Source organism: Aedes albopictus, chromosome 1, assembly GCF_035046485.1.
Source record: "Aedes albopictus strain Foshan chromosome 1, AalbF5, whole genome shotgun sequence".
Lineage (NCBI taxonomy): Eukaryota > Metazoa > Arthropoda > Insecta > Diptera > Culicidae > Aedes > Aedes albopictus.
In genome coordinates this window covers 225018248-225030477 of record NC_085136.1, presented here as the reverse complement: position 1 = coordinate 225030477, position 12230 = coordinate 225018248, and the positions used below count along the sequence as shown (strand labels likewise).

Genomic DNA, 12230 nt, shown 5'->3' with positions numbered 1-12230 from the left:
CACTGTATGATAGTGCTGATGACGATTTAGCGGATGAACCGTCGTTCCACGGTTTCCCTCTGGATGAGGTAGCGCGCAGATCCGGACGTGTCAACAAAGGGAAACCACCCGTCCGGTTGATTGAAGAGGCTTACGCGGTGGGAACTGTATCGAAAGCAGTGGAACCGAGGAACCTGAAGGAAGCTGTATCCTGTGAAGCCCGCGCCGAATGGAGAGCAGCAATGGCGAGTGAACTGAAATCGCACGCCGAGAACGGTACGTGGGAGCTTGCTGAGTTGCCTGCTGGACGGAAGGTGGTTGGTTGCCGCTGGGTATTCAAGTTGAAACGGAACGCAGCTGGTGAGTGTAGAAGTAGGGCTATGGTATTGAAAAATCAAAACATGTTTTATTGAAAAGAAATCGGATCATTTGCATCGGTGTATCAATTCGATCGAAATCCTGCTCCAACGCATGCGTCGAGACAAAAGCGTGCTACCGAATTCCCTGTAATCCACATCGACCGCAGCGATGGTTGGGGTGAAAAGATGAAACAGAAACCGGAATGACGGATGATGAATAAAAGAGAGAAAGAGATAGATAGTAAATTAGGTTGACGGAGTGGCTTGAATGAGAAATCAGTTTTGAGAAGGATGTTATTGAGAATGGATGTGTGTTGTGTAGTGAAGTGAAGCAATAAATTCAAAATTAAAAAAAGGAATTGTGTTGTGTTTTGAATTATAGAAATCGGCAGAGTTTCCGACAGTGAGGTGATCAAACACAAGGCTCGTCTGGTGGCTCAGGGTTTTTCGCAGCAGTTCGGTGAGGATTACGATGAAGTCTTCGCTCCGGTTACGAGCCACACGACTCTTCGTATGCTGCTTGCTCTCGCTTCGAAGAAGAAAATGACACTTAGGGCGCCGTTATACTAACGCGTGAGAGTGGGAGTGCGCGTGTGCGAAGCCGCAAAGAAGAATATCAACAATAGCAAATCTACGAAAATCCTATGGACGCGCACTCTCACTCTCACTTTGAAGCGGCACTATGGCAGCGCGGTTAAACATTTCGACATCAAGACGGCCTACTTATACGGCGAGCTCGACCAGGACTTGTTTATGCGGCAACCACCTGGATACGCGGAAAAAGGCAAGGAGCACTTGGTTTGCCATCTGAAGAGGAGCATATATGGACTCAAACAGTCCGCACGCTGCTGGAACCAAAAGCTGCATGGTGTTCTTGTGAAGATGGGGTTCAAACAAAGTAGTGTTGATCAGTGCCTGTACACAAAGACTGAGAAGGGGAAGAAAGTGTACTTGTTAGTGTATGTGGACGATATTTTGGTCGGATGCGAAAACGAACAGTATATTGACTATGTGTACCAATCGTTGAAGAAACACTTTGAAATCACCGATCTCGGAGACGTGAGTTATTTTCTGGGACTGGAGATTAAGCGCGAGAACGGTGATTACAGTGTGGGGCTTGAGGGCTAAATTGAAAAACTGGTGGATAAATTTGGGTTGAGTGATGCTAAAGTTGCGAAAACGCCAATGGACGAAGGTTTCTTGAAAGTTGAGGACACTAGTGCAGCCTTGGCTGATGAAACTAAATACAGGAGTCTTGTTGGTGCTCTCCTGTACATATCTGTGTGTGCCAGGCCAGATATTGCTGTTAGTACGGCCATACTCGGTCGTAAAGTGAGCGCTCCAACGGACGCATGCTGGATGGCGGCCAAGCGAGTGGTTCGCTATTTAAAAGCCACTAAGCATTGGCGGCTGGTGTACAGCGGATCTGGCGGCGGTTTGATCGGCTATACGGACGCTGATTGGGCCGGCGATGCAAGTTCCAGGAAGTCAACAACCGGGTATGTATTTTGCTATGCAAACGGAGCAATTTCATGGGCCAGTCGAAAACAGGCCTGTGTTACCCTGTCCTCTATGGAGTCAGAGTACGTCGCGCTGAGCGAGGCTACGCAGGAGTTGGTCTGGCTTCGTAGGTTGATGGACGAAATGGGCGAGCGTGAAGAAGGACCAACGAAGGTGATGGAAGACAATCAAAGCTGTATCACTTTTGTAAACTCCGAGCGGATCAGTCGTCGATCGAAACATATCGAGACCAAAGAGCGTTTCGTCAAACAACAGTGCGAGCTAGGAGTTCTGAAGCTTGAGTACTGTCCAACGGAACATATGGTGGCCGACGTTCTTACCAAGCCACTGGGGACCACGAAGCAGCGAAAGTTTTCAAGGATGCTGGGACTGATAACCGATCGTGGCGCCATTCGTTGAGGAGGAGTGTTGTGAATGCAACTGCTGTGCGCCACTCTATTCGTCAAAAGATCTCTATGCTGTCAAAAGGTGGCAGCACTGCTAACCGGCGGAAGCGACGACGACGACGACCAAGACGACGACGCTTGCGCGTGGCGCCATCTTATCAGAAGTGTGTGAGACTTTATACCGTACAGATCGTTTACGTTAATTAAATTTCTTTTCTCGTTGTGAACTAAAACTGGTCTTTCATTTCCGCTGCAAATCTCAAATCCAAGATGAAGGTGCCTGTTAGTTCCCGGCAGATATCTCACACAAGGGAGTATAGCTAGTCTGGTGATATTGGAGAAACACCCACGGGCGGTCAATCAAGCGCAAGCTCAAGTATTCAGTTTATCTCGAAGAGAACTGCGACAAGTTGATGGTCTTTCAACCGACGGGGTACAATCTTAATGAAATCCGGTTATTTCATCTGTTTTGCGGATGGCATGTATATTATTGATAGAACATTTGGAACAGTAACAGTACCAGGTCAAACCCCAAGCCGGTTACATGGCGAAACAGCCAACTCTGCTGAACCCAGGAACTGTCCGTAACCTGTGTGATATCCGAGATTACCGAGACCGTTGGCCTCGTATTTGGCTTCACGGACACATTTAATGCTTCCAGTGAGCTATTTGCTCTTTGAAGGAAGCACGATACTAGACAACGGACTAGCATGCAACGCCCAGTGGCACAGCTGAAAACTTTTCCTGACAGCTGAGGCGGGAATCGAACCCGCGCTCCTCAGCACGATGTGACTTAAGGATTGGTGACCTAAGCCGCACGACCTCGAAGCCACAGCTTCACTGCGTTTCAAGGGGGTGCAGGACGTTTCAGGGATGTTTCAGGGGTTTTTAGGGGCATGTCAGCGGCATTTCAAGGGGTGGCGTTTCAAATACCGCCATGTAGGGTATCGATCTATTTTTCGTCTTGACAAGCACTACTCGGTTAGTATGCACCCTGTTAGACTATTCTGAAATTGTTTCAAACACAATTTACCTGTAACGTGTTCCTTAACATGTTTTCTTTTTCTCACAATTACTATCCGAGGCTAAATTGGACACAATTATCTTAAAAAAGCACTCAAATAAATGCATTTTAATTATATTTTTACAACATGCAAAAATATTGACTTATGCGAAATTTTGGAGAAAAATTTCGTATTAAAGAGATCCAGTACTTGTTTAGGAAACGTCAGAAAACGACGCTGTATCCTGGATCTGACGGGCAATTTTGTCTAGTTTTTGGCTATATAGGGTATCGTGCCATTTGGGCGGTGGCTTCTATATTCGTCTGTTTTCCACTATAACACAGTGTTGCGGAGAAACACATTAAATCCATTCGCGATGTGGTACGTGGTGGATGGCAACACTGAGATGAGTGAACTGCTGATAGGGCAGTGATAATAACGAGTAGGAATGAAAAGAGGATTGTTTTCAATTGTTTTCGATATCATCTCCAAAAGTATCTGTTGAATTGTTGAAGTTAAGAAGTAGATGCAATAAAGAAATTAGTTAAATTAGCATCCTGAAATTGTAAGTAGATATTTATGATTGGGCCAAAACGGCAAGATATAAGTTATAAGGTACGTTTTATTAGGTGCTGCGACGTCTCCTATGTCAACAAGCGATTTTCGGCATCTGGACTGAGGTTGGACAAAGAGAGTAGCCAGGATTCACGCGTTGCGTAAAGCCAAAAAGTGAGTAGGACAGTTTAGACGATGGTGATTGATTTGTAACCTAGGAGTCTTTACAGTACAGTATCGTTGGACAAAATCCTGCCTAGGACGGCTCATTTGTTGTGGGTCGTAATATTATTGGAGTATAGGGTGACCAATGTAAGTTTGAAGAAATTTGAAACGTTGAATAGTGCTAAGTCAATAAACTTAGCTTTTAGAATATCTCCACCAAAGACCCGGTGTGTGAGGCTCAGAAGACCCCGAAAACTCCCGCTACACTCAGTCAATTCTGAACCAATTGACTTGAAATGTTGTACACGGGTAGATACTATACCTATCTCACCACATTCCAAAAGTTGTGTCAATTGGTTCAAAGCTGGTTGAGTTATAGTGGAAAACAGACGAATATAGAAGCCACCGCCCAAGTGGCGCGATTCCCTAGGTCACTGTTTGCGCATTTTTGCGCTAAGCACAATTTTTTTTCCTATCAGGTCACAGCCGCATGGTTGTGAAGGAAGTGATATTTTTTGAAGTTTATATTTTATCTAAAAATAATACAAATTGACTTCAAAATACTAACCATTTAGTGCAACCCTCTTTCTAGTAGGATGTCTTCACTAAGTCACGTGGTCATAGAGGGGGGTGGAGTGAATGAGGGGGAAGAGGCGATAACGTGATGGCCACAGCTCTAACATATTTTTTAAATTTATTTTTTTATTATTATTTTATTTTTTGGCAGAAAAACACAAGAAGGTGGGTGCTCCAGTTAAAAAAGTTAAAAAAGGAATTCACTAAACGCCTTAAATATTTGTCTGCGTAAACGTTGCGATCACCAAGACAATCTTTGATTATTTTTATAGTAATTTTATGAAACGAACATTTTTAAGCTCTTCAGTGAAAACCCTTTCAAAACCTGATGCATCGCCCGTTGGATGCATTGTGGTGCCTGAGTTAACAACAGTGGGCTGTGCAGCGAACAACCGTTATATAGCATACTATGATTCCGATCTTCCGAAAATATAACGGACTATGCATGCAGTTCTTTTTGTACATGTTCAAACCTCGTTATTTTTAACACAAAGTTTTAAGTTGTTTTTATTGAGCTCATCGATTTCCAGATTGAATCATTTTGTGTTTTATTCGTAACGGTTATCGGAATCGACTCCCCTAACAACCGCAACCAGTACCGTACAAAACAATGAAATCAAGGTTATTGTACACCTTCGTAAACACCGAAAACTGATTGAATTCTCCACAGCCCTGGTTCGGGACATCAATGGCTATGCCCAGCAGCGTTAGAACCGTGGCGTCGGTACGCGACGGGTACATCAGAGCTGCTCCATCGTCACCCTAAAACAACGTCAAATGTAAAAATCCGGAGTTTTATGTCAATCGTTTCGTCGCAATACTTACCTTGCAGGTAGCCTTGAGGGCTGCGTCTGCTGCTGGTTTGGCCACTCCTCCGCACAGATTGTTCTTTGTCAGCCGTGAGTTCGACAGTTGACATTCCCGGTCGGTGTACATTGGGATGGAAACCTCTCGTGGTTTGTTCGATCCTGCTCCCGTGGGGGTTTGCGAGCCCCACCCGACCAGGCTTCCACTGGTGCCCCCGATTGAATCGTAATACTTTGGCAGACAAATCGGCATGAAGTTGGTGGTAAAGGTTACCGGAGTGGCCAGTTGAATTATGCCGATGTTGTAATCGTAGATATTGGCGGTGTTGAATAGGAGGGGCGTGTACACGTTTGCCGCTCTTCTTTCCAGCCGTTGCTCTGTGGTGGATGTTTTATCGAAAACGTTGAACAGGACTGTTACAGCTGTGTAAATGGGAATGTTCTTAATGATGGTTGCAGTTGTGACCACAGCTCGATCGTTGATCAGTGTTCCTTGACCGACATCCGTTCCAAAGTACATTATACGAGCAGTCCACGGATATTTGTTTGTAGGAGTCAATTCCACACCTCCAGCCACACGAGTCCTTGGATTGGTCTTGCCGCAAACGGGAGTACAAACCGGGCAAAGTAACGGAAGAGGAAGCGGGTTCAGATTATTATTGGAGGTCGTTAGCAAACTCGATGGAAGAAGAAGATCACTGACACTGTTCCAGTTTAGAATGCTTGGCACCAAGTTGTTCAGTAATCCTACATCGTTGGAAACGGTTGGAATGTTTGCTTCCAGTTGTGATCCGATTCCTTGGAGCTGACCTTGAATTGAACTAGGCTTCAGGGCATCCACGACTTGGTTCGAGGTTTGAGACACCGACGACGGACTGAGCTGGTTTATAAGGTTTTGAAGTTCTGCAGTTGTATTGGGTAGTCCGTTGGGAAGCAATCCAGATGTTGCATTTGAGAAACCAGTCATGATCTGTGATCCAACGTTTTGAATTTGACTGAAAGGGGACGAACTCGATGATTGATTTGCACCGTTGTTGCCAAATGGATTGAAGAATCCTGAATAGATTGGATCGTTGGCCTGTGATGAACTGCTGGCTTCGGTTGTTGTTTCATTGTTGGTGGCGGTGGTGGTCGAGGCGGAATTGTCGGTAGACGAACCACTATCCGTGCTGTTGCTCGATGAAGGACTGCTAGATGTTGTGTTCCCCAGCAAACTCAGGAGTTGATTTTGCAGAGATGCCAGGAACGATGAACTATTGTCGGAGTTGGATCCCGTAAAAGCATTGGTAACATTCGTGATACCTCCAGTGATTTGCGTTCCCACATTTTGAAACTGTGAAGTCCAAGCCCCTAGAGGATCGGTACTATTAGCGCTGTTGCTAGATCCAGTTATTACATTAGAGACGTTGGCGATACTTCCAGTGATTATTGAGCTAACATTTTGGTATTGTGATGCGATACTTCCCAGTGGATTCGATGCAGAACTGTTGTTGTTGTTGACTCCAAATAAATTGGTAAACTGTGACCCCAGCTGTTGAAAGAAGGAATCCTGCGAAACGTTTGGAGGTGGACTGTCTGATTGCTGATTGGGCGGTTTAGTTTGAGTGGGATCTAAGCTATTGATCAGCTGCTGTAGCTGATTCTGAATATCTGCGCTATTCGTTCCTGTTATAAGATTGGTTGCATTCGGGATCGCTCCTGTGAATTGATTTCCTATGGTTCCAAGTTGTGAAGCAACGGGTTGTAAAGGATTGATCGCAGAGGTTCCATTCACAACGTTGGTAATCTGAGATCCTATTTGTTGAAATATGCTGTCCTGAGCAATACCTGGTGAAGGGGTGTCCGATTGATTGGCAGTGGGTGCAATACTATTGATTAATTGTTGCAGCTGACTTTGAATTCCTGAGCCAATACCACTGTTGCTAGACCCAGTGAGGACGCTGGTTGCATTTGTAAATCCTCCCGCTATCTGTGAAGTTACGTTTTGAAATTGTTGACCACCGTTGCTCTCAAAGACGTTGGCTAATTGTGTTCCTACAATTTGGAACACATTTTGACGTGATTCTGGTGCTGGAGCTGACTCACTTTGTAAAGTGCTAACAGATGAGGTTCTTGATGTTCTATAGGGTATTGGCTGTGCTTCCGCTGGAACAGGTCCAAGAATTCCAAGTTGTTGCAACAAACTCTGTGGTGGGGAAACATCCACTGTTGATGATGGTGTACTAGAGTTTACAATATTATTCAGAGCTTGATGAAATGATTCCAAAGCTGCAACCTCCGCTGGGATGACCAAGTTTTCACCTTCACTTCCTGAATTAATTTCAACAGGTATCTCCGTACCTGTTAAATTTTCATCTGTAGAACTTATTTCACTACCTGAAACCATCGAATTTTCTGCACTTTGAAATCCATCATTCCTCTGCTGCACGCTCTCAACTCTTATTAACACCCCAACAAAAACCACAATCACTAAGTATAGTTCAATTTTCCCGATTCCCATCTTCCCGCGAGAGCAAGGACACCGAATTTCTCAAAACACTTCCGAACTGTGTCGCGTGCACTTTGCGAATGCGTTTCAATTAAATTTCGGCAATAACATGCCTTTTTATGCTTTCTCTCGGATGCTGGAGGATACTGTGCGGTTACGGAAAATAACCAAAAAAAAAGCCGGCAAGAGAAGGGCTGCCCAAAATATAGAACGCACCCGAAAACGAAAACCTGTTTGAAGGGACCAGTTCCTGACGAGGAAATTTTCTCCCAAGTGCATCGTGGTGCAATGCTGCAGATACATCGTCTCACGCGGCGACCGACGACGGGCTGACACTGATTGGAGGTGATTCGGCAAAACTTACTGTTGCGAGGTCAGATGAGATTTTTTTGGAATACTTTTGTTTGTTTTGTTATTGCATGATCGTTTGAGGTCATGGTTGTCAGAAGCCGTTAGCTTTTCGATGAAGATTTCGATGCAAGGGAAGAGTTTATCGACCCTCGTTTTCTTTTAAAGTGTACCTCCTGTTTATGTTTTTATGATCTTTTTGCATTCTGATTTTTTTTTAGTTTTCAAAATTCTCCGCAAGTCCACAACTAACTGCCTAAACCCTCTCAGGTTCTTTGAGTATTTCTACTTTACTAACAGTTTCAATAACTTCAAAGAATCCGTACATCACAGATTTACAAACAATTACGACTTTACTTGTGCGATCATGCAGTTGTTGAGTAAAAGAAACATTTAAATGTCGTATATCCGGATGAGCAGCAGTGAAACCTTTGGCCCAATCCTTTCCCTGTCCATCCCTTAAAATGTGATCTCCTAACCTCGAGCTGCCATGAGTACCCTGGCTTCCACCCATTACTAACAGATATCATTAAAAAGTTATTACTCTGTATAATGTAAACTATTAAGTACAAAGAAAGATCCTCGGCTCCGTAAAACGTTATACGCGATTGAACCCCAAATAAATGAACTAGATAAAAAAAAAGTCGTATATTTCGAATAGTTTCAACCTTCGGTCGCACAAAGTGTTCACATTTATATCGAAGTGAGGTTAACTTGTACTTCTTATGGTAATACATAATATGATGAATTCTGAACTGATGTTGTAACTGATGATGCCCTGAATAATGTCTTCCTTTTTCATAAAAAAGAGACATTTATTTTGTCTATCTTAGATTGTAAAGTTAACTATAATTAGTTTCCATACAATCCAGCGAACAAAAATATCTTTTTTTAGTCACTTACACACAGCCATTCCATGAAAAAAAAAATACTCGAAAATTACAGTCAGAACTTTTGAATCGATAGATCGATTTGCAATATTTTTACATGAATGCATTATTTGTTGCAGTTTGTAGAAAAAATGTCGCAAATTAATAAGCAAAAGTGCTCAAAATATTACAGGGGATGGCCAAAATGTTTGGGATAGGCAACTTTTTTTTCTCTCACAAAAAAGTTCAACAAGCTATAACTTTTCAAAGAGCGCATCAAAAAATCTCAAATTTTGACTGTTTGTCAACCTATTATGTGTGCATGATTGGTACAAATTTGGGCTCGATTGGTTAATATTTCGCAAAGTTAGAACCGTTCAGGTAAAACACTTTTTTCAGACAACTCATTTTTGAGGTGTCATATCTCGGAAACCAGTGAACCGAATTGAATGAAATTTTGAACATACACTAACAATATGTAAATGCTTCACAAACTATTAAAACATAGGTACTTTTTAAACGTTGGAAAAAATTATCATGGATTGACATTTTTTGGATTTTTCTCGAAAAAATGTCATTTTTTTACATCAATGTCAATAAATTTTAGTGTTGATATCCAAAGATTTTCCGCTTCTGTTCTCAAGTTATCTCTAATCAGATATACTAGAGCCTATTTAGATTGAAGGAAGAACACATTTAGTAATTTTTGTGTGGTATTGTAAATTTGACTTATTTTCCTCTATATGGGTAAAAATTTCAATCCGGTATAACTTAATTCGCCGTGAGAAAACATTACATTTTATAACGTCGCATTTAGTATCAATATATTGTTGATAAACGTTAAAAAATTCATTCATTTCGGTTCTCTGGTTTCCGAGATATGACAGCTCAAAAATGAGTTGTCTAAAAAATAGTGTTTTACCCGAACGGTTCTAACTTCGCGAAAAATTAATCAATCGAGCCCAAATTTGTACCAATGATGCACATATAATAGGTTGACAAACAGTCAAAATTTGAGATTTTTTGATGCACTCTATGAAAAGTTTCAGCATGTTGAATTTTTTTGTGAGAGAAAAAAAGTTACCTATCCCAAACATTTTGGCCATCCCCTGTAGTTCTTTATGATTTTCACAATGTTGGACCAAACCGACTGTATATTTTTTAGTTTTTTTGACGCAAGTTCAGTTATTGTACATAACATATCAAAAAATAGAAAGGATCGTAGTAGGCTTTGCTCGCGAGTGGACGTGTTTTTGTGACAGCAGAAATTTTCTCTGCTTATTTTCGCGAAAATCTGGGAGAATTGAAAAGCGTTTAAAGTTGTTAAATTGCTCAAATGAAACCTTAAACGATTCCGCCATGATCAATGCTACCATTTATGTGCCAACAAGTGGAACTGCAGAAATTAAGTCTTGTGCGAAAGTACCATGTCCAGGATCATTATGTTTTTCCCGGTTACCCCCAGTGTTTTAAATGATCACGGAGTGAATTTTAAGAAGCTAATGAAGATGTAAACCTGGTTAAGAAAAAAAAAATAAAAGAAGCATTTCTCCAAGTTTTTCACAAAGTGCACCTTTAATCCAAAATCAGGGTGAAAACTTTTCGTGCCTCAATTTGTGCGTTTAAAATTTGGAAGATTCGACTTCGTTTAAAAATGTGTGGTGATTATTTTCCCGCAAGAAAAAAAAAAACACTTCTCACTGGTCGCTCTGGAGCTGGCGACCATACGCCGGAGGTTTAGCCTTTAAGCTACAATAAATCAGTTGAGGTGTATGCTATTATCAAAAGATAAACAGTGCTACATGATGAAAACCAGTCAAAATTCAGAAAACATTGTGAAAAAATTACTATTCTGGGTTGCTTTACACTGTAGAGTTCCGTTTGTGTGTTTACGTCTGTTGGATACTGGATCCGCTGATGCTGGTGCAATCAGTTCTGCTTTTTCAATTCATCGAGTAGTGTCCGCGTGTGAATGAGGAGTAGTGTTATTATTGAAAAACTGTTTCACTTGTCTTGTTGTGACTTCAGTAACTAGCTCGTCTCCATTTCGCTCCCTAGCGGACGTATCAAAGTGTATCGTATGGTGTACGAGAAGCAATGGAGCAATGGAGGGATGCATTCCTGAGTTGGTGAGTTGGTTTCATGTCGTTGGTGAGTTCGTTTCATGTCGTTGTTGTATTGTAGAATATATTGTTCATAGTAGTTATAGAAGGTGGGCAAAATATTATGTATACTTCAATAACCATTTCATGGTTCGCAGTATCGGGTTCATGTTGCTATTGTGGTTCGTTGCAAAAATCGCCAGATCAAACCTAGGTTCAGGAAGAGTTTAATTTTAGTAGATTATGATGATTTTCTGAAATTATCACTTCAATTTTTCCTGATAGAATGAAATATTTTTGCAATTCCCAATTTTTGTTGTGCTCATTATACGGGTTTATTTTTCTGTACATTTGGGGAAGGGATCATTGTACTTTTTTCTCGTTTCCGAGAGCGAGTAATGGCGCTTGAGCCTAGGCTTTGAAGCCAGTACACATGGAGAAATGCCTGTGTCCCATCCCAGGAGAAGAGACCCCAACGGAGTGTGCATTAACCTTCTTAGCAGCACCACTCCCAACGATTTTATATTCAAATACCATTTCCCTTAAACGAAACGGTTGGTACGGTTGTCCCCGGTTCTTCCTTTATTCAATTCAAAAAAGTTTGTCAATCATGTTATTCATAAGTGGATAACCTGATTGCCTTAAGTTTTTGAATTATCTTCCAACCCATTAGTCTGCCCAGTGGGCCTGGCCGTTTTAATATTTGTGTCACATCATCTCTGAAATGCTGCAAATATTAACGCTGACAAGAAAATATCAGAAAAAAATTTGTTATTTCCAGGATGCTTTTCAATACTGGCTGTGCAAGCACTAGAATAGAAAAGAATAACATATCAAAAAATAGAAAAAAGAAGTTCTTTCTGCAGTCCTCCTTAAATTTATTCTGATATTCTTTCGGAAGTTTCTTCTCGGATGCTTCCTTGAGTCTCTCTGAGATTCATTCAGGAGCTCCTTCTGGAATTCCTCTAGGAGTGCCTTTAGAGATTGATCTAGAAGTTTTTTCTATGATTCCTTCAGAGGTTCCTTCGAGGGACCCCCAGAAGTTCCTACTGTAATTACCTGCTGGTTTGTT

The 12230-nt window shown here is 41.9% G+C and overlaps 2 protein-coding genes across 2 annotated transcripts; one reads left to right on the top strand and one right to left on the bottom strand.

Annotated features, from left to right (window-relative positions):
- The first annotated feature begins 1523 nt into the window (after positions 1-1523).
- LOC134291181 (uncharacterized) lies at positions 1524-2258 on the top strand. Its single transcript, XM_062858630.1, has one exon. The coding sequence runs from the start codon at positions 1524-1526 to the stop codon at positions 2256-2258; it is 735 nt and encodes a 244-aa protein (XP_062714614.1).
- A 2414-nt stretch (positions 2259-4672) lies between these two features.
- Positions 4673-8752, bottom strand: LOC109413279 (mucin-17-like). Its single transcript, XM_062846324.1, has 2 exons — positions 5371-8752; positions 4673-5307 (listed from the first exon to the last, which is right to left on the bottom strand). Exons 1-2 carry the CDS (start codon positions 7849-7851, stop codon positions 5125-5127), a joined length of 2664 nt encoding a protein of 887 aa, XP_062702308.1. The 5' UTR covers positions 7852-8752; the 3' UTR covers positions 4673-5124.
- Positions 8753-12230: the final 3478 nt, after the last annotated feature.

Excerpts from the sequence above, each read along its gene's own strand:
- LOC109413279 (XM_062846324.1), bottom strand. The coding sequence starts at position 7,851 with ATGGGAATCGGGAAAATTGAACTATACTTAGTGATTGTGGTTTTTGTT. Across the intron at positions 5,308-5,370 it reads CCCTCAAGGCTACCTGCAAG|GGTGACGATGGAGCAGCTCT; the intron begins GTAAGTATTGCG and ends ACGTTGTTTTAG.
- LOC134291181 (XM_062858630.1), top strand. The coding sequence starts at position 1,524 with ATGGACGAAGGTTTCTTGAAAGTTGAGGACACTAGTGCAGCCTTGGCT.